The 23,729-nt window shown below is 37.4% G+C and overlaps 2 protein-coding genes across 4 annotated transcripts in view; both read right to left on the minus strand.

Annotated features, from left to right (window-relative positions):
- Positions 1-6,594, minus strand: part of pparg (peroxisome proliferator activated receptor gamma) — a 40,265-nt gene extending 33,671 nt beyond the window's left edge. The window contains exon 1 of one of the 3 annotated variants that reach the window (XM_023954652.1): positions 6,038-6,158. In XM_023954652.1, the coding sequence (XP_023810420.1) occupies positions 6,038-6,089 (52 nt within the window). In that variant the 5' untranslated portion in view covers positions 6,090-6,158. 3 annotated transcript variants of the gene reach the window in all.
- A 6,126-nt stretch (positions 6,595-12,720) lies between these two features.
- The window catches only part of syn2 (synapsin II), a 90,335-nt gene continuing 79,326 nt past the window's right edge, over positions 12,721-23,729 (minus strand). Inside the window, exons 8-13 of the mRNA XM_023954875.1 lie at positions 23,034-23,108; positions 22,121-22,223; positions 21,688-21,864; positions 21,421-21,487; positions 14,828-15,653; positions 12,721-14,614 (exon numbers count right to left, since the gene is read on the minus strand). Of these exons, the coding sequence (XP_023810643.1) occupies positions 14,461-14,614; positions 14,828-15,653; positions 21,421-21,487; positions 21,688-21,864; positions 22,121-22,223; positions 23,034-23,108 (1,402 nt within the window). The 3' untranslated portion in view covers positions 12,721-14,460. The remainder of the gene's footprint in view (positions 14,615-14,827; positions 15,654-21,420; positions 21,488-21,687; positions 21,865-22,120; positions 22,224-23,033; positions 23,109-23,729) is intronic.

A 23,729-nucleotide genomic window follows, 5' to 3' on the forward strand; every position in this document is an offset into this window, starting at 1 on the left:
GAACAGGGGAAAGCCAATGTGGTGGATGAGGCAGTACCAATTGATGAAAACATCAGGAAGAAGGAACATGAGAAACTGGAGAAATACGAGGGACTCAAAGATGAACTGGAGAAAGCATGGACAGTGAAGGTGACAGTAGTGCTAGTGGTAGTTGAAGTACTCAGTAAATGGTAAATGGCGTATACTTGTATAGCGCTGTCTACCTTCCTCGAAGGCCGAAAGCGCTTTACAGTCACAAATCCATTCACCCATTCACACACACGTTCACACACTGGTGACAGCTCCACTGCCGAACACTGGCGCCACCTTCCACCAGAGGCAAGGTGGGGTTCAGTGTATTGCCCAAGGACACTTCGACACATGGGCGGGCAAGGCGGGAATCGAGCCTGCAATCTTACGATCAGAGGTCGCCAGCCCTACCGGCCGCACCACAGGAGTAAACCTCTTGTTCACTCTAGGCATTCTGGGTAAGGCAGTCATACCAAAGGTTCCACGCCTCAAACTGTCTATTGCACTCTTAATGTTCCCACTTTGTCATGACTGTGATAGAAACTTGGGTGATAAAGTCACCAGTTTCCAACATAAATCACAGTGAAAGATTTTCAGTTTGCAAATATCCTTTATGAAACTTTTTTGTTCTTCTTGCAACAAGAAGAACGGTTCCGGGTTATACAGCAGGACGCGTGGCGTGCCTCTCTGCTATTAATTATGTCTAATTATCCTAAGTTTGATTAGTTACTGTATGAATGTATAACTGATGATTATATTGTTTTTGTGTATTATTTCTATTTGATTGCTTGAAATAAACCATTTCAAATCAAAAATCAAATCAAAACATTGTGTAGAAGCACAGACGAAAGTTGACAATTGATAAGCACTTTTTACCCAAAAACATACACAAAGAAAAACTAAAAGCTGTGCACAAAGTATGCAGGCATGTGTGTGACTTTACCATCTGTGGGTTTGAAAGAAATCTAGTGTCCAGGGTTTAGCTGAAATATGGGCTCATTTAATGTGATCACATTTAAAGAACAAGTTTTTTTTTGTGGTTTTTATGTCATACCTAATCCAATTGATAAAAGACCTAATGATCTTTTGATAAAGATATATAAACAAAAGAACTAAATGTTCCATCCATCCATTTTCCAAAGCCGCTTAATCCCTATCGGGGTCAAGGGAATGCCAGAGCCCATCCCAGCCACTTACGAGCGAAGGCAGGGTACGCCCTGGATTGTTTGCAATAACTATACAGTTAATGCAATCATCACGTATCAGAAATTATTCTAAAAGTTATAAACACAAGTGTTTAGTCCAAGCAACCTTTCTAACTCAAGCAGGTGTTTTTTTTGAAAGAATGTCTATGTGAACGACATTAATCTCAGATTTCTTTGTATCACTTAAGAGAGCAATGGAAGAGAAGATTAATATTAACAACAAAATAAAAGAAACAGCATTAAGGATAAATTACCTATGGCCAAGTTTATTTCACAAATAAACTTAACTCAAATATACAAGGTCACCAGAAAAGAAAGAAATATCATAAAAGTATGAGAAAAAAGTTACAAATTTAGAAGAAGAAAGTCATAAAATTAGGAGAAAAAAAATTCAACATGTCACGAGAATAAAATCGTAAGATTAGGAGAAAAATGTCATAATTTTACAAAAAAAGGCAAGCTTTTTCAAAAATGAAGTTGGTTGCATAGGACTCCATCCACATTGTGTGCTCACTTTTGGTGATGCCTTAAGGCTTTAGTTTATCATACGAATCTATGCACTATAATGCAATTAGACTATAGTGCAGACGGCGTAAACGGCGTGCCCGCCAGAAATCCACTCCTTGTGGGTCAAGAATGTTCTTCTGAAGAGGCCCAGTTTCCTGTAAAGTCTTTTCAATGTCCTTATACTTAAAATACTACGGTGATGACTCGCTAGAATACTTAGTAAAGTATTAGTATTCCCTTAGTTGTGAAGACAATCCTGAAGAACAGCTTTCATACTGAAACACAATATTGGTTCTTTCTTTGTTGTTTCTATTGATCTTACTAAGCAGCCTTTTGTTTAATAAATTTACGACTTTAATTTAGTAAGTATTCAATTTATAACTAATAGAGTTATAACTTTAGTCTTATAAAAAATTGCCTTGTTTCCTCATAATTTAACGGCTTAATTCTTGTCAAATATCCCCTCTTTTCTTATTAGTTGACAACCTCATTTTTGTATGTACATATAGTTATTCTTTTACTTTTTTGTTGGCCCTAAAACTCGTAGAAATAATTTTTTTCTGGAAATTTAAGGAAACCTTTTTTTAAATATTTGTATTTTTTATTTAAACAAATAATCAATTAATAAACCTCAGCATGCCAACTTTTTTCAACATGAAAATATATATTTTTGTACTACAACTGTTTATGTTTTACCGTTACTCTTGCACACACCTGAAAAAAAGCTTTATTTTAATGTAAACCAGTGTAATGTATCAATGCTGAGCTAGTCTTGTGTGGCTAAACAAATTTTGTACTTTAACAGTTAATACATTTATACATCCTTCTGGAGCCTTTTGTAGAAAACTATTGTTGAATAGAATTTTCCTTCTAAAAATGTACACTCTATGTTGAAAATAAGTGTCCACTGGATCCCCACACAAACATTCAGAGTTCTGTGCAGCAAATAATAAAAAAACCCAGAGTAAACAAGTCAGGGTGAGACGCAGCCTTGCAGCCTGTTCGATCCCCATTTGTTGTTCCTCCCATCTTTTTTTTCATCTCTTATAGGCTCACAGATGGGTAATTCTTCAAAATGGAGATAATGCCGGCAATAACTAAAAAGTTTAAAATTGAGAAGTGACGCACTGAAAGACTGGCCAAAATAACAGTATTTTACTGGATTTAATTACAATTTAGAAATATAATTAACAAATGTCAAAATCAACTTAGTCCAAAAATGAGAAATACTGCCAGGATATTTTCATACTGATACCTCCATAAAACTGATCAGGCTCACTCTTTTAAATTCTACTTTTATCAAAAGTAAGTTACAATTTCTTAAAAAGATTGAGATGATCATTTAGTTGAACTTTTATTTTGAACTAACTTAAGGTTTTTTAAAGCAAGCATATTTGTTTCTGTGTCCCAAGGAGTCAGGGCAAAACTATTTTTCAACTTTATTCACTAATTTGATTCATAAAACGCTGTATAAATTTCATGTTCAGTTCAATTTAGTTTGATCAATTCAACCAAGAACATCCCTATTTACCAAAGTGTTTCCAACTTAATCAGACGTTTTCTGTTAGATAGCTCAGCTTTAATTAATGAGTCAAACAGGACAAGGATTATCAACCAAAAAAATAATTTAAAAAAAAAGTCAAAAACAGAATCACGGAAAAAAAAGAAAGCACCTCGGTGATGAAAATGCCCAGGCTATATCCAAATCGCAAAGTCTTGAAATGGTACGGTGTAACTCAGACAGAGCTGTGCTGTCAACAAATGCATGCAAACCTCAGTGAAACAACAAAGCATTGCTGCAGAAAAGTGTGAACCAACACTCCATAACACGCAAAGGAAACTGTTACACACATTTCAATAAAAAATGACTGGCTGTCACTACTAAAATGTTTTTAGGTTTTTCTAGCAAAAACTTTTTATCTCTGAAACGGACTCCGTTTGTTTTGTATTTCAGGCCAAAACCCCAAGAACTAATAAGACAATAATTAAACTGCAATGCTACAATTTAAGCACTGCGTTCTTCAAAAATGTGTTTGTATAACTTAACTATTATGCTAATACAATATCTAATATCTGTAAATCTATTCTGCTAATATTTATTATTCCGATATTGTAAACATATTTACTTGCCATAACTGTACAACAATGTCAGCATTTCGAAACAAATTTGGTCCAAGTGTAAACTGTGTTTACACCTCTTGTTAGAATGCATTTTTCCCACCAGATGTCAATTTAATGCAAAAAGTGCAAGAGAACATTTCTTTGATGTTGCTTTCATTGTGACTCACCTCACATGACAAGTGTTGTGTGATCAAAGAAACAATGTTGATAGACACGTAGGACTATACAGGGTTTACGCTATAGCAACGGTAATATGAGATATCATACTTTAGGCGTGTTTATATTAATTTGTTCGTGGAAGTTGAATTTTTTGTGTTGCATTTCTTTGCGGTTATTAAAATAAAATATTCTTCAAACTGAATCTTAAACTTAAGATGTTAACGTCTGATTATTATGTCAAATATCAACAAAGATTGACTTAAATTTAAGTGGAAATTCTTAGTACCAAAATTATAAAACCTGTTTTAATCCCTTTATACTTAAACTTTAACAGTGAAAACACCAAACATCCATATTTTCCCATTGAAAAGCTGTTTTGAAACACAACTAGTAACAAAAATGTTTTCTCTGTCTGTTTGTGTCTACAGCTTTGATTAATGTCAATGTCTGTGCAAGTCTACTGCCAAAATTTTGCTGTATGTTGACAGTATATGACGAAATGTTTGGACACGAAGTTAATAATTACACCCAATTTAGAGAGAGAAAAAACACGACCTGAAGGCTAAACTTTAAAGGGCTGCGTTTTCTGATAAAACAAAATCAAAGGTTTCTTTAAAAAAAATGCTCTGAATACAAGAATCTCTGAAATCTGGTGAACAAAAGGTGGTTAATTGTTTGTGGGTCAATCTAAAGTGTGCCTTTCTCTTTTATTGAAATGTTTATGTAGAAACAAATGACCTTTTCTTCATTTGAGCTTTTTCTGTAAAGCTTTTTCACACTTTTTCTTCTTAAGAAAACCAAAGCAAAAGCAGAAAACATCTGTGGAAAATTCAAACCAACACAAAGTAAGTATTTTTCAGTAAGAATATTTGTAAAAAGCTAACCCTAACCTTCAACCAAGATAAAATTTAGTCAGCATGTATGTCTTTTAGTAACAGTAAAATGTCTTTGAGAGCACATGAAGGACAAAAATATAATCCAGAACAGTATCTTGAGGCACTCCTTCCATTTACGGTCCAGAGTAAAGTCCAGCTCTTTCTCAGTCATTCACACACACATCTAAACACACTTCACTTTAGGAATTACATAACTTGATAAGTAAATAATTCAATGATGGATGAAAGGATCAACACACTCAGATTCACAGAGACACTCAAAGGTGTCGCTGCAGAGATTTTGAACCGATCTAGTTGCGACGGATCAATTACCAAAGTCCATTTGGAGATGAAATGATCTGAAACTCTGCAGTTGAAGTAATTTGATAAATAAGTAAATAAAGTACAAACATTAAACGGTGACATAACATTAATCTGGTCCATTATGTTGTCATTTCTATTTCTCCACCAAAGATCCATTCATCATGTCAATGTCGACCGCCATCTTTTTCTCACAGAGAGCTAACAGGTTGTGTTTCCTCGGAGTTTATCGACTGCAACAAGAAGGCTGTGTTATAGTATTAGGAGACAATATTTGCTGATGACTGCCACTGACACAAACAAGTACATCACGTTATTTAGGATTTTAAATAAATCCAGATAATAGCAACGTTATTAACTATCAGAAACTCTGAAAATAGTCAAATTGTCTTCACAAAAAACAAAAGTTACAGTTCCAGTGTAGGAAAACAATACTTTCTATTTGCTAAAAGACGTTGAAAATATTTGATCATTTGGATACGATGCGACGAAAAACCCATCTTTGCTCATAACACAAAAAAATGAAAAATTGATGTGTTAGAGCTAAAAAAGCTGGGACCAAAGAGCAGAAAACCCTTAAAGACAAAATCAGCATTTGTCCCTGAGTCTGTTGACCACATATGTGCTGAGTCACGGCCATTATACTCCAAAGCGTTCAAAACTACAGGACAGCTTCAAGGTTGAGTAATACGCGCTGCGTGACACAGGAGGGATGACATAGGTTTATAAACGACACATGAGGAGCCACTGTCATGCATATATGTTTATGTTGAGTGGGAAACTCTCACTGCTGATCACTGCAAAAACAAGAAGAAGAAAAAATAAAATGTCTGCACTCACCTGAGTAGCTGTGACCACTTAGATTGTTGAAATCTCTGCCTGGTGTTTGCATGTCAGACTTCCACTCACACTGTGGCCCACAGACACACTCTGGACCCACACCTTGCTTTGTGTCACTTGTCAGTCCTGTGACCGCACCCCCATCCCCGTCATCACCCCCCCCCCCCCCCAATCTGCACTGGCTTTCCCAACTTTAAAGAAAAAAGTGCCCATCATTACCTCCACCTCTGTCAGATCTCACCATGATTAGGGAATTTATTTATTTTTTAAACTTTATAATTGCTAATAATATTAAATCACGATTAGGGCTGATATTGTCAGATCTATAAAGCAGAAACAAATGATTGATAACCGCGAACAGTCTTGATGATTGATGTTTTTTTTTTAATTACACAAGCCACTGCAGTGCCACAAACAGAAGCAGCTGAACTGACCTGATCAATGCGCCGAACCTCTCCTGACGCTGTGGATCTGTTTGGCTGAGGCGGCGTCGGCACCAGGCGCACAGCAGCGCCGCGTCTGAGCTTGAGTCCGGCGGCGCTCATGCTGCCGCAGGGGGAGGCTGAGGCGGCGGTGCGCCTGCCTCCCTGCTCTCTCCCCTCCCTCCCTCCCTCCGCTCAGCACAGCCAGCCCGCCGGGAACGAGGGGAAGCAGACGAAGGCATCAGATTACTCCTAAAAACTTCAATTTACGCCATTGAAACTTTTCATTGAACCAAACTGTCCTACATCCCACACAGGTAATAGTCATTCATATACCTTTTCCCCCTTTAAAGTTACTAATATTTAGTAGTACACTTAAACAAACTACTGTTTCTAAGGGACGTCATTTGTAGCCATCTAAATATAATTTTGTTGCTTAAAATTACTTTCTTTTATAAAAATGTCTACATGCTTCCTCAAGCATTCAAATGAAACACTTATTGAAGTAATTAGTGTAGTTCACCCTTAGCAAATAGTGTACTGCAAGAATACTAAGTCTATACTGAACTGAGGCAGTACTTACAAAGTTTACTTTTCACATACTATCTTTATATTGTAAAGATAAACTGTTCCAATGTAGTGTGAAGAAATAATCCATTAGTATATTTCATACACTACACTACACATACATGGACTATAAAGTAAACTTGTATACATTATAGTATACATGCTATACTTATACTCAAGTATATTTCAGTTGTTTTACTTTTTACTAAGGTCAGTAGTGCAGCTTTGATGGGATTCAGTCCAAATGTTCCACACCCCTTTAGCAAAAGTATACACTTGAAGTGTATTCTATCAAGTATTGAGTATAAGTATAGAAAGTATACTATAGACCATGTATTTGTAGTGTAGGAAGTATACCAACAGGATCTTTCTTCTGACTAATTTGAATTTTTGATATATATATATATATATATATATATATATATATATATATATATATATATATATATATATATATATATATATATATATATATATATATATATATATATATATATATATATATATATATATATATATATATATATATATATATAGAAAACGTATACTGTCTCACTTTTTGTATAAAGACTAAGTATACAGTACACTTAGTACACTAAAATATAATTTTGCTAAGGGACCCTTTTATTAAACTTATGATCTTTTTAAAATTTGAAATTGTAATCTTAGACTAGCAATTAAAGAACTTTGTGGTATTTCTTTAGACGTGATGGATATACATTAGTAAGGTCAATATGGTTTTGTCTGGTTACAGTTAATTAGCACTTTTAACCAGCTCACACAAGTCTCTGTGGTAATCAGTTGTCAAAGCAGCGTTTTTCACACGAAATCATTAATTTTTTGTTTTTTTGTTTCTTGGGTTCATAATGTTTTAATTGACCAAAATGGTCAAATGCTGTCTCTACAATAACTGTCAGATTCACCATGAAGTGCTGCGGTAACTCAGTAGTGTTCGTGTAAATACTTGTTTATTCTGTTTGTTTGCAAATGTCAGGATATTGAAGCAGTTAATTCTCAGATGGCAATGCTCCTATTTTATATATTTAAGACAAAATTAAAGATTTACATTTGTGAACCTCGGATCTAAATTGTTCAAAACCATGACTTTCAAATGCTGAAACTCAGTTTACTGTCAGTTGCAGACATGTAAGCACAATGAAGTAGTCATTTGGCAACTCGCTTTATCTCTACAGTCTTAAGGTTTTCACCAGTGACTGAAACTACAGGTTTTTCTTGTATTTTTTTTTTCTTAACATACTTGATTTAAAGGCACAACTCTTATTTCAAGTTGAAGGTAAAATCTTCAAGTAGCCATAGATAGAATATTTATGTATCTCTTGCTCTTCACATTAACTGCAATTTTTTGGGGGTATGAATGGGGCATTACATCCTTCATGCTAGCAACAATCATGAAATCAATCAGTCTATGAGAACCTGGTTATTAGGTTAAAACTTTTGGTGGTACTACAGTACACATGAGTGCAACATCCTCAAGAGCGTACTATCACTCCTAAATCGCTGCTTTCTTATTTGTTGCTTGACCAGAATCTGATCTACCAATCACAGTCTGTAGTACTGCATGGCAGTGATGTGGCAACCAAATGAAAGGGTTTAAATTCCACCTCTATTGTTTTGTTCATTTAGAAAAATCTGAAGCTCCATAAAGGTTTATATTCTATTGAAAAACAGATTTATAAAGCTTTTGTTTAGTCTTCTGCAGTACAAAAACACAGAAGGGGTTGATTTTAGAAACATAACAAAAAGGAAACTAATGCAGGAAACTCAAAAAGATTAAGACAAGGTAACAATCATTTAGTAGCTTTAACTGAACAAAACTGAATCTAAAAAATAAGCCTGAGGGTTATCACTAATAAATCAATAAAAAACCAATAGAGAGGAAGAAATATAACCGAATTCCTGATTTATAAAACAATCACAAAATAATATTAAAAAGTTCCTGTTATGTTTTCATGTTTTTTTCACTTTCAGGGAAACCAGTTTGATTTAACCTCCGTCGTTTTTGTCAAATATTGAAGGAATACATTTTGCCTCAAGTTTTATTTACAGACATTTGTAAAAGCAATGTGTTGAAGAGTCTTTCCCATAAGCTTCTACTTATGGGAAAGACTCTGCAAAGTAAAACGAAATCAATAAATTACACCCCTGAGAGTTTTTGCTGTAAAAATAAAATGAAGCAATTCAGTTTAATTGTTTATATAACTGAGCCCCACAAAGACATGACATGTGGTAACTGACAATGTACATCTTAAAAGTAACTTCAAAGGTCTCCGACTCTATCGCAACACTCAGTATCATAGACTAGGGCAATAATTAAATGGGCTCAGGGGAATTTAGCATGCTTTAATTTACTAATTAGGTGGAATTTAGTTGATGGATGTTACTTTTTAAGGATATACTGCAGTTCTGTCCAAGTTTTAAATGTTTACATTTAAAAGTTTACCTTTCAGTTTAAAGGCTGAGTCCTGTCCCTTAATGCAAGTTGGGATGAGCACCAAGAAAAGCACATTGATGTAATTGCCGCCCACATTGTTATTCCAAAGAGTTCTAGCACGGTTCCTTTGGAATACAAAAAAAAAAAAAACAGAGCAAGCCTTCTTTTCATTTGTTCCTAGAACTCTATGTTGCATTTATTGAAGGTTAATTGACATAAATATGTCTTTTTGAATTTTGTCACTAAATACTACAACACTGTTTGCCTTGTATATAAAACTTATGGGATTTTTTCCCTTTGCTGAAGAAAATGTGTGTAGTTGTCAGTGTTCATGTCTGTGTAAATACTGCCACCTGTTGGCTCTCCACATACAAATCAACCTAGAAGTCAAAGTCAAAGTCAAAGTCAGCTTTATTGTCAAGTATGCTGCATCCATAAGACATACAGCACAGATGAAATTGCTTTCCTCTCACCCCACAGTGCAAGCAGCATATAAAATAATAAATAAACGACTTAAAAATAGATAAAAAGACAGTAATAGTAGGAAGAATAACAGTAGTCTAAACAGTGCTAAAGAACAGTGGCATGGTTAAAGTGGCAGTTTAAAGTGACGTCAGTGCTGAGAACAGTAAGTGGATGAGTCAGTGATGGCAGTCTTTGGTGATGATGATATTCTGAAATGGTGTGAAGTTTTCAATGAGAGCTTGTAGGATGGAGTGGAGGGGCCGGGGGGGGAGGGCAGGGAGGGAGTTGAGTGTCCTTATTGCCTGATGGAGGAAACTGTCCTTGAGTCTGCTGGTTCTGGCCTGCAGACTTTGCAGCCTCCTCCCAGATGGCAGCAGGTTAAAGTGTCTCTGGGATGGGTGTGAGGGGTCCCTTGCAATCCTGATGGCTTTGCGGGTGAGGCGGGAGAGGCCAGTAAGAGGGACACCAACGATCTTCTCAGCTGTTTTCACAATGTGCTGCAGAGTCTTCCGGCAGGACGCGTTGCAGGCTCTGTACCACACGGTGATGCAGCTGGTCAGGATGCTCTCGATGGCGCCCCTGTAAAAGGTCTGCATGATGGGGGGAGGAGCTCTGGCCCTCTTCAGTTTGCGGAGGAAGTACAGGCGTTGTTGGGATTTTTTGGCAGGTGATGTAGTGTTGTGGTTCCAAGACAGGTCGTCGGAGATGTGCACCCCCAGGAACTTGGTGCAGCTCACCCTTTCCACAGCAGCACCATTGACGATCAGTGGAGCATGCTGGGTGGGAGTTCTCCTGAAGTCCACAACCATCTCCTTTGTCTTCTCCATTAAAGGTCATTAAAGAAGTCATTAAAGAAGTTCCAGTAATGTTGTATGATCACAATAAAAAAATTATAGGTGATAATCACCTTTTCTTAGTTTATTCTGATAAATATAAAATTTGCTTATAGAATTAAGTTATTTTAAGATTAGTTAAGGCCCTACCCTTTGGGCTTCTCCCTCTCTCTCCAATTGTAGGGACATTTGGAAGGATAGGGGTGTCCGAAAAAGTTTTTGAATGGGAAACCCTTGTGGCGGAGGGATACAGAGGAGAGAAGAGGAGGAGAATTAAATTTCTTCACATGGGTGTGCTCTGAAGCACAGAGTGTAAATGGTAAATGGCGTATACTTATATAGCGCCTTTCTTCCTACAAAGACAAAGCGCTTTACAGTCACGGACCCATTCACCCAGTCACACACACATTCACACACTGGTGGCGGCTCCGCTGCCAAACACAGGCGCCCGCCAACCACCAGAGGCAAAGTGGGGTTCAGTGTCTTGCCCAATGACACTTCGACTCATGGGCGTGCAAGGCGGGAATCGAACCTGCAATCTTACGATCATGGGTCGACCGCCCTACCGCTGCACCAGTATTTACATGTAAATGTAAGTACTGACGTTTTCTTTTAACCCGACTTTTGAAAGTTATAAAACTGATATTATGGATTTTTCGAGCACTGGCAGCTACTTGCTATAGTGGATGACCAGCGACTGTTGAAGACGTCATCGAGTGGGAGGGAGATCCGAATTCGAAGACACTATTATTCTAAAACTCTCTATTTAAGGCTAAATGGATGTTTTTTTCTAATGTTTTTATTTTATTTTAGCAGCGCTACGTTTTCTTATTTGAGCTTATCGCAACATGTTTTTAATATTTTTTAACTAAGACGGGCTATTAAAGAACCTTTATAACTTGTGTTATCATTATTACTTTTCCATTTTATTGTAATAAAACCACATGTAAACTATTGTTCCATTTCTTTTATTATTCATTTTAATGGAGTGTTAAAAAAGCAATAAGTCATGCCTCAGTTGCAACCTCATTCTGTTTTCTATGCTTAAGAGATATTTCCTCTTATGTCAGACATTTTTTAAATAAAGAAAAACATTGGGATGTTTACACATTTACAGGACTTTTTTCTTTTTTAGTTTAAATCCATCCTGATAGGTAAAACGCCCTTTTGCTCCAGTGTTGTTATTGTTAATCAAGATTCCAGATTATCAATCTATTTATGAGATCAGATCATGAGTATCAGTTGAAAACCACAGAGACAAACAAGATCATGTTGGTAAGAAGGTATAAAATTGATTGAGAAATTAATAATCAATTTCTGGCAAACTTTGTCAGTTTCTCTTCCTTTTTGTGTCTCTACTGTCTGCCTTTTTATGTGGATATGATGCAAACAAAAAAATGTCCAATCACAAGTTCAGCCAATTGCAGGTGAACCACAGTATGGCATGTATGTTTTGTGCATAAACCTACAATAAACCTTTTTTTTCCGCAGCTCTTCAAATAATGCCTGGAAAAATCAATAGAACACACTTTTTTTTAACCACAAAGTACAAAACATTTCAAAATACCCTATATGCCAGGTTTTTATTTTTATCTCTGTTATAGACAATTTGTTTATGTGGCTTGATATAAAAAATGCCAGTAAAAGAAAGAAAGTTTCTCTGTTAAAAGGCCTTTTCATTTATAGTTTAAATATCTAGGATTTATATATTAAGGTAAAAGTATTGGACTGGATCATATCCTTACAAAGTTTGTTGAATCTTTTTTTGTATCATATCACTGACCATGTTTGAGGATATGTATCAAATCATGTGAGGAAAAGATACTCAACCTTATTGTTAACGTTTGCTTTATAAGGTACATCTTTTATAAAATATATGAATCTTCGGAAAGTCCTTTGACCTAAAAGTTGGAGCTTTTTTCAGCATGTATTCCAGTGAATCTGTGGAGTGATGGAACCACGACTTTATTGACATTTATATTTACAGAAATAAGGAAAAAACATTAGTCACTGGATCATGCAAAGCAGTAGTCCATTACAAATAAAAACACAATACAAAACAAACAATATTACCATACAATTTACCGTAAATATGGATCCTCAAAAATAAATAAATCAATATTTTACAAAAAATAAACTTTTAGGATGACACATATACAAATACAATATGCTAGAGCTTTCCTTTAACATAGCGCTTGAAGTGGATACAGTCTGGTATGAATGCCTTTTGTGGAGATTTTCCTTTAATTTTTACACACAACTGCATGGACCTGAAATGTTTACAACAGAGGAGGAAATTCTGGTTGCATTAAATTTACTCCACCCATAAAAATAAGGTTAATGACAAAGTCGCAACATATCCACATTTAATCCAACACGGCTGATTATGTGTAGTTTGGAAAGTCATCATAGAAAGGAATCTTAAAAGGATGCCAAGGTTTTCAAAGGATGTACAGGTCCTGTATATCTAGTTATATTTATAGCAGGGTGACAGTGCTCAACGGGGATGTTGAGTTGTTATTGCACTACTGTCTCAATGTCTTTTCATGAGAATAACCAACAAATTACAAAACTGTCGATAGATCTACACAGTCACAGCTAAAGACATGAATTGCTATTTGAAATGCATTCATTCACTGTCAAAGGCCGCTTCAGTCACCCAGCCACTTTCGTCAGAATAATTACAATCAACCTTGCTCTTGTTAGTTAACTCACTGACTGATTCATTGACTTATTGACCTCCTCAATGTAAATGAATACATTCCAGGTTGTTATCGACCCAGGTCTGCAAAGCTAAACAACGTAGCTGTGATGGGAAAACATGTTCACAATAAGGCTACAACATCTAGAAAGAGCAGAGGCAACAGAGGGCAAAATTCAACACTGCTACAGCTCCCATTTGTTCCAAAAGTCACACCGAGCCACATGGAGGAGCCATGCACGACTAGTGAACACAGATGAACACGTATACACTTATTTCCGACTCCCTCACAAAACAAGAACCGTTGAGGTTTTTGAGACAAAAAAAGTAGGCATCAGAAAGGAGCCCGTTGGTCAGCAGCGAGAGACAAAACAGCTGAGAGTACACGGGAAAGAATCCCTTTATATATGATTCCTTTTTTTATTTTTCTTATTCACTGACAACATTGATTAACCGTTGAGGGATACCAACACATGTCAAACATCTGATAAGCTGAAGTTTGTCTAAATACAGCATGGAATGAAAGAGTTATGTCACTGACAAATGCTAATTAAAAAGTCTCTTTTCTTCTGTATATTAATTTATTAGTAATATTTCCATAATATTTATATAGTGTATGTACATAACTTGTAGCAATTTTAATATGATTTCCACATAATTTTAAATAAGTTCATCATATCTTCTCTGGGAAAAAATAAAGATCTCACTTTACTCTAATCTGTTCTACTCTAATATAATGTATTTTACATCAATGACGTAACTCCTTCAAAGCGAGTATTCTTTCAGCAAACACAGATCCTCACTCTGTTCCACAAAGAGAAGCTGAAAGTGAAGCTGAAGAAGGACTGGAACGCAGGAAATACAGTACAGTTAACACACAAACTTTAATCTCAAACTTCACATTTATTACCAATCAGGACGTCTGCCCACTGGCTAATGAAGGACCAGCATCACTTAGTGGCAGAGATGCAGTTTGATTGTGTCTAGTCAGAGAAAAGGCTGGCAAAGGACTTTCGAAGGTTGCGAATGGTCTCTGCCTTTGCCTCTTCTTGACCCTCGCCCCCAGAGCTTGTGACCCCGCGGAAGAAAGAGGAGTCGCTGAAGGCACTGAAGGCATTGGTCAGGGACTGGGACTTACTGGGAATGGAAAGGAAAGGAAATAATGAAGAGAGGGAATAATGACGGGGAAGGAAAATTGAAGATGAGCAAATGAATGTGAGTGTATTTGCAGAAGAAAGACAATAATTAACAAAGACCAGATGGTCCCATGTACAGTCAAGTGGGAAAATATGAAGATTGCTTCTAAAAACACTTAAAGAATTCCTCTAGGACTGTTAAAGTGGCTCTTACTTCAGCAGAGGGTGGGTCTTTTGTTGGGGCTGCTCCTCCATGGGGGCCTGGGCATCAGCTGGTTCTGCAGCTGTTTCGGTTGGAGCTGGCTGGGGGTTCTGGGAAGGAGCAGCTGGCTTGGTCTGAGCCTGAGCTTTAACTGGAGACTGGACATTATGTGGAGCCTGGCTAGTTTTGGCTGGGGAGTCAACTTGCACTAAGGTGGGGGTTGAGGAAGTATCTGAAGCTTGACTGGGAGCTGGAGCTTGAGTAGTGGGTTGGGGTTTAGGTGAAGCTTTTGGGGGAGGTGGAGTTTGTGGTTTTGGCTGAAGCTGGGGTTTGGAATTCCTGCGCACAGGAGGGATAGGCTTTGCAGGCGGTGTTGGTTTTGGGGGCAGATCTTTTGGTTTTCCAGGTACCGCTGAAGGGGACCCTTGAGGCTGGGGTTGGGGCTGCTCTGTGGTGGCAGCAGGAACTGAGGGAGGGGCTGTAGAAGAGCTGGGAACTGTGGTGGCTGCAGCTGCTTTGGTTGGAGGAGACCCTGGAGGTGTAGCTGCTGCTGCTTTAGCTGGGGATGAAGGGGATGCCTTGGCTGGGGCAGAACTGGAATCAGAATCTAGAGCGGGCTTTGTAACAGACGGGGCTCTTGTCATTGGTGGAGGCCTCGGCACTGGAGGTTTGGTGACTGAGCCAGCCTTCTGGACCGGGGCTGGTTTTTGACCCTGGGATGGCTTTTGAGCAGGACCTGGAGCAGGTTTCTGAGCCTGATTGAGCTTTGACACAGACTCAGATACTTTTTTGACTGCATCTGCGGAAACGTCAACACTCTGGGATTTCAACGGTGCTCCTAAAATGAGAAAATAGAGGTCAGTTGTGTCAAACTAAAATGAATCACCAAACCAACACCAAAATATAAAAAGCAAACTGCAACAAAGAAAAAGTTACAAGATTCAAAATCTAGAAAAAAGTATAAATATTTAAAAACCTGGTCCCTCCAATTTAAAAGCAGCAATTCCAAAACATGGCAACAACACTCTTCAAAGACCAAAGCAGACCAGTGATGCAGAATCTAATGAGCTACATGCTCATTCACATATAGAGCTGGTAGTAACCCTGTGCGTCTCATCTAAAAAGAAAAGATTTGGGCCTTCTGGACCAGTAAAGGACACCAGAGGGCAGCAAATCAGCGTTAAAAAGAAAGAGGAAGAAAGGAAAAAGATGCTATCATGCCAAGTGTTAGGTTTTGTGCAATACAGCTCATAGAGTAATAATTAGTAGGGGGATGATAATAGAAAGGAACAAAAAGGAAGTCCTGCAGGAAAAAATAAACAGAATTATTAAAAAAAAACATTGATTTAAATAAAAGGAAATGCACAAGCGGCACAGAATGATCAAAGGTTCACACATGCAGAAGAGGCTGGACAGGGATGAGTTTCCACTGACGGACATGACACTTTCCTGGATGCAGGATTTCAGTGTGACATGTCTCTTGTATTTACCAGCTACTTTAGATATGGCATGGTTGCATAAGAAGATACTGCAACCATTATTCATTCTTTATTGAATTGATAATTATGAAAGTATCATGAAAATTCATCCCACACAATACTAAAGGCTTATTGCAGTCAAGCAGCTGGTAATGGCCATGGGTCTTACGTTTGATCAGAGATTTGTCTTAACGCATCCTAATGGTAGCTCGGGACTCACGATGCATAAAGACCAAAAAAAAAAACATTTGCAATAAACAGAATTTGTAAAGGTTGACACACTAAGAAATTGGCTTAAATACAAACCCTGAATTAGACGTTATTTTTGTTTACTCAGGAATTTTACTAGTGCTTTAATGTAATTCATTATATTTGACAGATATTTTCACTTTGCTGCTGTCTTGTGAGAAAATACAAACTCTCTTAGAATGTTGATATTTCTTAAAATGTTTGACGAGAAATGTTTTTCCCCCCCGAATTAAATGTCATTAATTCAGTGGTTTGGATTTAGGCTAATACTTACAGCAAAAGAAAAAAATGCTTATTTCCATAAACACATGCAGGGAATTCCCAGAAAGTCATTGAAGTTAAGAGAAATGAAATTGTAAAGCTGCGTTCACACCGAACACGATCTGCAGAGGCGGCCAGTTTCAATGTTAAGTCAATAGTACAGATGGGATCTGAGGTCCTGATGCACAATTTGAGTGATGGGCGCGGTGCAGATGTCTGGTCACAGAGCAATTTGAGTGGCACAATTTGGGCAGCACAGCCAGGGTTAAAATATTGGAACTTTGGAGAGCTTACTGAGGCGTGTCAACCAATCAGGGACTCAAATTTGGACACGTGACATTTTCAGTGTTTCAATCAGCAAGTAAAATACACATCCAATACGGTGCATTGGTCCAGTAGTTCTCCTCCAAAACTTCCATCCATCCATTTTCTTAACCCCTTTTTGGGGCAGCGGGTACCCCATCCAGGCTACTTTTGGTCGCAGGCAGGTACACCCTAGACCAGGGGTGTCAAATTCATTTTGGTTCGGGGGCCACATTCAACCCGTCTGATCTCAACTGGGCCGGACCAGTAGCGTAAAGGCAAAATAAAGCTTTATTCTTGTTTTTTTTACCCAATTGGAAAACATGCCTCAACCAACATGGTAGCCTTATCATTTCTTATTACACATTTATTCACAGAGGCCAATGGATCTTAAATAATATTAATTTCACTTTAAAAAATATTGGTTTGTTCAATTTTATACAGACTGAATATTTTAAATCTGACACTGAAGCAATCCTGATAATAAATTCAAGAGGGGCTACAGAAAAAAATGAAACATCTTCCTAAAATGTAGACGTCCAAACAATGAGAAAATAACACTAAATTAAAATTGCAAACATTTTGAACATAAGAGTTTGGAGTTAACCTCCTTTCTCTCCTGAAACTTCACCCGTCCATAGATATCAGGATTTAAATCCTGTGCAGAAACACATTTACTGTCATTCAAGTGTGCAAAACACAATGAAATGTCCATTAATATTATCATTCATTTTTATAAGAATCTTTTCCTGGTTTCTGCCTGAATTTTGTGGCAACACCTGCCTTCTTCCTGACATTTGATGGAGCGCCATCAGTGACCAAAATTACTTGATGTGACCAGTTCACTCCAACATTGTCCAGCACAGTAACTAGAGAGCTGACTATGTCATCAGTTGTTGTTGTGTCCATCAACTCCAGAAACTCCACTGTGACGGTCTCTTCAACACCTTTAATAAATATGCACAGCTGTACATATCTGTGATGTTGGTGCTTTCATCAATAGTGACTGAAAATACAATAAATGACTGGATTCCTTCATATGGCTGCCCTTGTTTCCTCAGAGATGTTGGATCTGGAGTCGTAATTCTTGACAGACTCATGTTTAAGGTTGACTCCTTTTTGGGGCACAAGACTTCTGCAGCCTTCAGCATTTTTCAATAAGTTCACCATCAGAAAATGGATGGGATGTTTGCTCCAACTTGTCTGCAAAAAGGTAGCTAGCTTTCACTGCTCCATCACTGACGTCACGGCTGCAGTAAATCCAGATGGTTATTTATCGGTCCAGCTAATAGTTGCTAAATCTTTTTTTTTCTTAACTGCAAATGGTGAAACTTTTCTTTGTGGAGAGTCTCATAGTGGTGCTGAATGTTATATTATTGGAGAACCTGTTAATGACATACCAAGCATGCAGGTTTGCATTCAGCTCCGTGAACAAATAAAACACTTTCCATTTTCCTGGGAAGCTCAGGACTTCACTTCAACCTTTTTTTTTTGACAACATTTTGGTCATTAGGGTGTCACTACTGATCATCCTTCAGTAATGAAGCTCACAGGGAACCAAACTACTGCCTACCCAGACACAGAGCTGTCAGGTTTCGTTTTTAGCACATGCAGTTATGTTGTTTCACTTGTTAACCCTTGTGCTATCTTAGATGACCCCACCCTTACTTTGACGTGTTCTCCCTACCATGACAAAGGTGGATAAAGGTGGAAAGATTTCATGTAATCCATGGACACCAGTGACGATCACAAATCATTGAAGAAAAAAGGTTCAGAGCAGTGGGTCTAGATGACCCAACTCCCAATGTTAAAGTGCCTAGGATAGCACAAGGGTTAAGCTTTTCCTTTGCTCCCCCTAGTGGCGGAATTGCGCATTTTGATTATTTCTTTAAAAAATCACAACTCCCCACAGGAATGGACTAGAAACTTACTTTCTTTTTTAAACATCCTTGTGATTTTTACTCTTCATGTGTGGGCCGGGTACGGCCCACGGGCCGTATGTTTGACACCCCTGCCCTAGACAATCTGTCACAGTGCCGATGAAGCTGGACAATCACGCTTACTATGGGAGGCGCGCTCGTGGCCAGACAGAGGGCCGCTGCGAGATGGGGAGGCAGCCTGATCGAGCCGCCTAAACTTTATGATATTTTTCTTATTTTAGAAAATAATAAATAAGGTCCCCTAATTATCTTCTTGTTTTTATTTTGTTCCCTTTTGAATTAATGCAGGACAGCAAGCCTTCAAACTTGGTCTGAGAGAGACAGAAACACAGCGGAAGCGGCCGACTTTCAGACTCAGCAGCCCGAGTGAAGTTCACTGTAACGGGAGAGTCTCTGAATGATCTCATAAAACCAAACATGGAGACATGATCATTGCCAATGTTTTTGTAAAGCTCTTCACAATAGATAAACCTGGTCTCTTCAGCATCATCCGCGTCTTCATGCATTGCAAAAGAGATAAACACAGACACCGCTCCATGTAGCGATCAGGGTCAATACATTAGGTGGTAGCTCCTAACCACACGTGGCCGGGGCGTCAAGTTTGTGAACACGCTTTTGGACAGGAGGCGAGCCGTGAATTTGCCGTGTGGTGAAAGAGCGGTGGCCGATGCGAATTTGTCGTGCGAATTGCGTTTGGTGTGAACGCAGCTTTATTTGAAAAGCCATTCATGTTAACTCAAAAATGCCCATAAAAGGAAAAAGTGAGTAAAAGTAGAAAAATTCGTCTTTTTTTATATAGCAAGCCTCTTACTTGAAGTATTAAGACACTATAGAAAACAGAAAGAAGATAAAGGAAAATGACTCAAATGCATTTACAGAACCAATCTAAACTGACAAGAACCACACTACTTTACAAATCATGAGCTACACACAAAGTTATGAGAGTTTTTATCAATGCAACAAAGATTGTGTCATTTTCTTAAACTGTGGCTGCTGAAATGATAAGTTCTATAATAATTGTAATCCCAATGGAAATTATCACAATCGACACAATAGAACATAAAAATCTCAAACAAATTCCACAAAACTTTACACAAAAGTCATTCCTTGACTTGATTAAACACCATGCATGAAGCAAGAATTCACTCTATCCATGCAAACTAAGAAAGCCAAACAAAGAAGTCTGCGCTTCAAACGCTTCAACACTACTATGGCTTGATGATTTAGGTCATTATACCTATTTAGGTTGGTGCAGTTGTCTTGTCTTTTTCTGATTCTGATTGACTGCACTGATTTTTGCTAATAGTTGAAGACAGTGAACCCCTGTAGTACCTCCCACATAACCTATTTACCTATTAGCAACTGTTTGTTTGTATGTTGATATTTTATCTCTGTCTTGAAGTTTGTGCTAAGATAGTTAACTTGATTCTTGTAAATTATAAACACTAAAAATGTGTATTTTTGCATTGGACTTTGTTATAATTACAATCTCTTCAAACATCACGACAAAAAAATCTTAAGTACAAAAGAATCTTCTGGAACACCTATTGTCCTTTGCTTATATATACCGCTGTCCCCTTAATATCACATTGGTTCACCTGAAAAATGTTATTTTGTGGGGAGCTTTTCTATGTCCATTTCTGTCTTAAGGCTTTACCAAAAGCGCCAATGCAAAATTGATGAATAATGGTATAGTGGACTAATTTGTAGTTCTTTGAAATGTGAGATTTTTTATCTTCACCCCAGTCAGTGCAAGTTCTGAGCATTGAAACTTTCAGACCAGCTCCTGTTCTATTCAAAAAGTGTGATCTAAGGACAGCTTGAAAAGGTTTTCTGAAAAAAAACTTCTTTACATATTTTATATAGGTTACCAAGGGAAATTATAATTGGTTCTTAATGAAAAGAAAACATTTCATTGAGACATATTTCATTATAAATTAGTCATTAACAATACTTAAAAGTGGGGAAGACCTGTCCTTTATGTTCCACCCTTAATTTAATCTCAAAGAGTTTCAGGACCGAGAGGCAACAATCAAATAAGGATGGATTGAGGCAGATTGAACAGCAAGGATTATGTCCTATATCTTTTTTTGTTTAGATGAAGTTGTAATATAATAAAAAAACAGCAGGCTAAAAATGTTTGCTCCAATTAGTAGTTAAAGCTGATGCAAACTCTGAATTTGTGTTTTATTGTATGTTTTGGTTATTTATCAGTCACTTCTATTCTGACCTCAGAAAACTGAAAATACATGGACAATTATTTTTGGCTAGCAAAAAAAAAAACTGCGAGTTTTTTCCCCCGTTCATGGCAGTTTTAATTCCGGTAGTTACAAGAAAAAAGCAGCATTTTAACTGTGGACAGTGTTCAGATAACCTTGAGGCTGAGTGCGCTGGCCTGTGGTTCTGTTTGGATCTGCCAGTCCTTCCTTTAGAGCAGCACTCTGGTAGTCAGGGAAAAGATGAGAGAGCAAACAAAAACAGAAAAATCAGCCAAACGTTGAGTCTGAAGGATTGTATGTTTTACTTCAGGTCTATAAAAGCAGATAGTATTTCAATAAAACATTTAAATGTGTTATCCTCCATCCATTACACAGTGAGACGTAAAGCACTTAAATAAAAGTACTATTGTTGAAGGTGTCACCTGCTGGGGCTGGACGGTTGTTGGCTTCTGGCTTTGAGGGGAGCGAGCAGGCGAGCGGGAAGCACTTGATGACCTGGCAACCAAAGCTTGGTTCATCTTTGCCAACACTACCTCTGAAATGAGCTGGCGGTCTTCTGCCTGGTGATCACCAATCAGCTGCATAGATGAGCCTATGACCTGGACAGCAAGACACCAGCAATGAGCTCTTAGACATTTAATGCACAACTTTTCAGCTACATTATTTTTGTTAATGACAGTTGCTAAGTAGACTGATCGTGATTTGGCCATCAACTCTCAAACCTTTCCTTTTATGCTGTCATTTTAACAAATTACGTGTAAAGGCACAGCATTTTTGTGGAAATGGTAATAGCTGAGGGCAAGATGGTCTCAAAGACACCGAATCAGCAAAGAGAACAGTTCGATGAGCACTTACCTCTGTAATGTAGTCGTTACCATCCTTTCCACAAATGGCTTTGACAGCACAGATATCCAACCCTCCAAAGATCTCCGAACAGGTATCAACCCACAGTTTATACCTGTCATAAAGAAAACTATAAGTGTCTGAGGAACCAAATTCAAGTCGGTGTTGTACTTTGAAAAAACAAAAACTGCACTTCTATTTCACCCAGAATGCCTTAAAGAGATTGCAAATTTCTTCTCTTACTAATATTTTACAATGAGTAAAAGCCACTATTTTAATCTCACTGAGGATCTTCTACAGCCCCTGGATGTGTTGGTTGACTGGATTGCACACAGTGAAACCAAAATAGATCCTAATACTTATACTATGCAACAAAACATTTTTGTTTTATTTAACTTATTTTACTTAACTTTATTTAACTTTTTATTTAACTTATACTATACTTGCCTAAAGTAAGAGAAAAAACAATCTGCTTCTTACCTAAATTAAACATTTATAGTCCACGTTAAATTTATGTTGCTTTTTTTACAGCTTTTCTCCAGTTTCAAATAGAAAGGAGATCCTCTTTCCAATGCATTCTCAATTTTTTTTAACTTTTTTTAAGTCAAAATCATGCTATGAACATTGTTTTCAAAACACATCTCTAGGCATGGGCAGAGTGATGTGTTTCTCCACAGAATATTCTATTTATGCCAATTCACAATTGGACTTGTTTTTCTATCCACAAAAACATGTCATAATTGACTCACAACAGCTAAACCATGCAGTCATCCAGCAAAAATGTCAAGAAAATTCATTTAATCTGTTGGCTTCCAAATGCGACCTGGTTTCAACTCATGTGGTCTGCTCTGCATCCATCATGATGGACTGCAGTAGGACGTTTTATCAGGTTTGTGGCGTCACTGATGTAGAAAGAACTGCTTACTTGTCAGTCATGGCTACTTGTTCCAACATGGCAGATCCGGTGTTGCTTTTCCAATTACCAGAGATGGATGTTCGCCTGGAAGAGAAGAACTAATTATTTGTTAAAGTTTTGTAGTCACAGCCCTTCACTTCAGGACTGCACATTCAAAGCAAACTTATGAGGACAACCGTTAAATTAAGATTGGGGTTTCAGTCAATACTTGTTTTAGTCAGATGATGGGCAGAGTAGTAAACATTAGCAGATAAGTAAGTTCACATGAAGTTCAGCTTTTATATCCTTTTTCCTTTGACAAGCTAAATAATTAGACTACAGCTACATAACATGTCAGCTGTTGAAAATTCATCATCATGCAGTTTTTAAGATATCCAAGCTTTCACTAACATACACCATCATTATTATAACCACATTTATTCTACAAAAATACTTGATCTTTTTTTCTTTCCATTACATTTAATCAAAGTGAATTCTCCAGGGGTGATACCCCACCCCTACTGACACACACTTTAACAAAGTTACCATTTTGTGACAGTACTTTGGCACTAACATCCAACCACCTTACATTTAGTTAGGTTATACATCACCTTTCAACAATGACTCTAGAAAAGAAATGGTGCACACTTATCCCCACAATGTACTTTCAAGGCCATGTCACACAGCCACTACGTACATTTTGCGCATATTGCACAGATGAAAATT

This window comes from Oryzias latipes, chromosome 5 (assembly GCF_002234675.1).
Source record: "Oryzias latipes chromosome 5, ASM223467v1".
NCBI lineage: Eukaryota > Metazoa > Chordata > Actinopteri > Beloniformes > Adrianichthyidae > Oryzias > Oryzias latipes.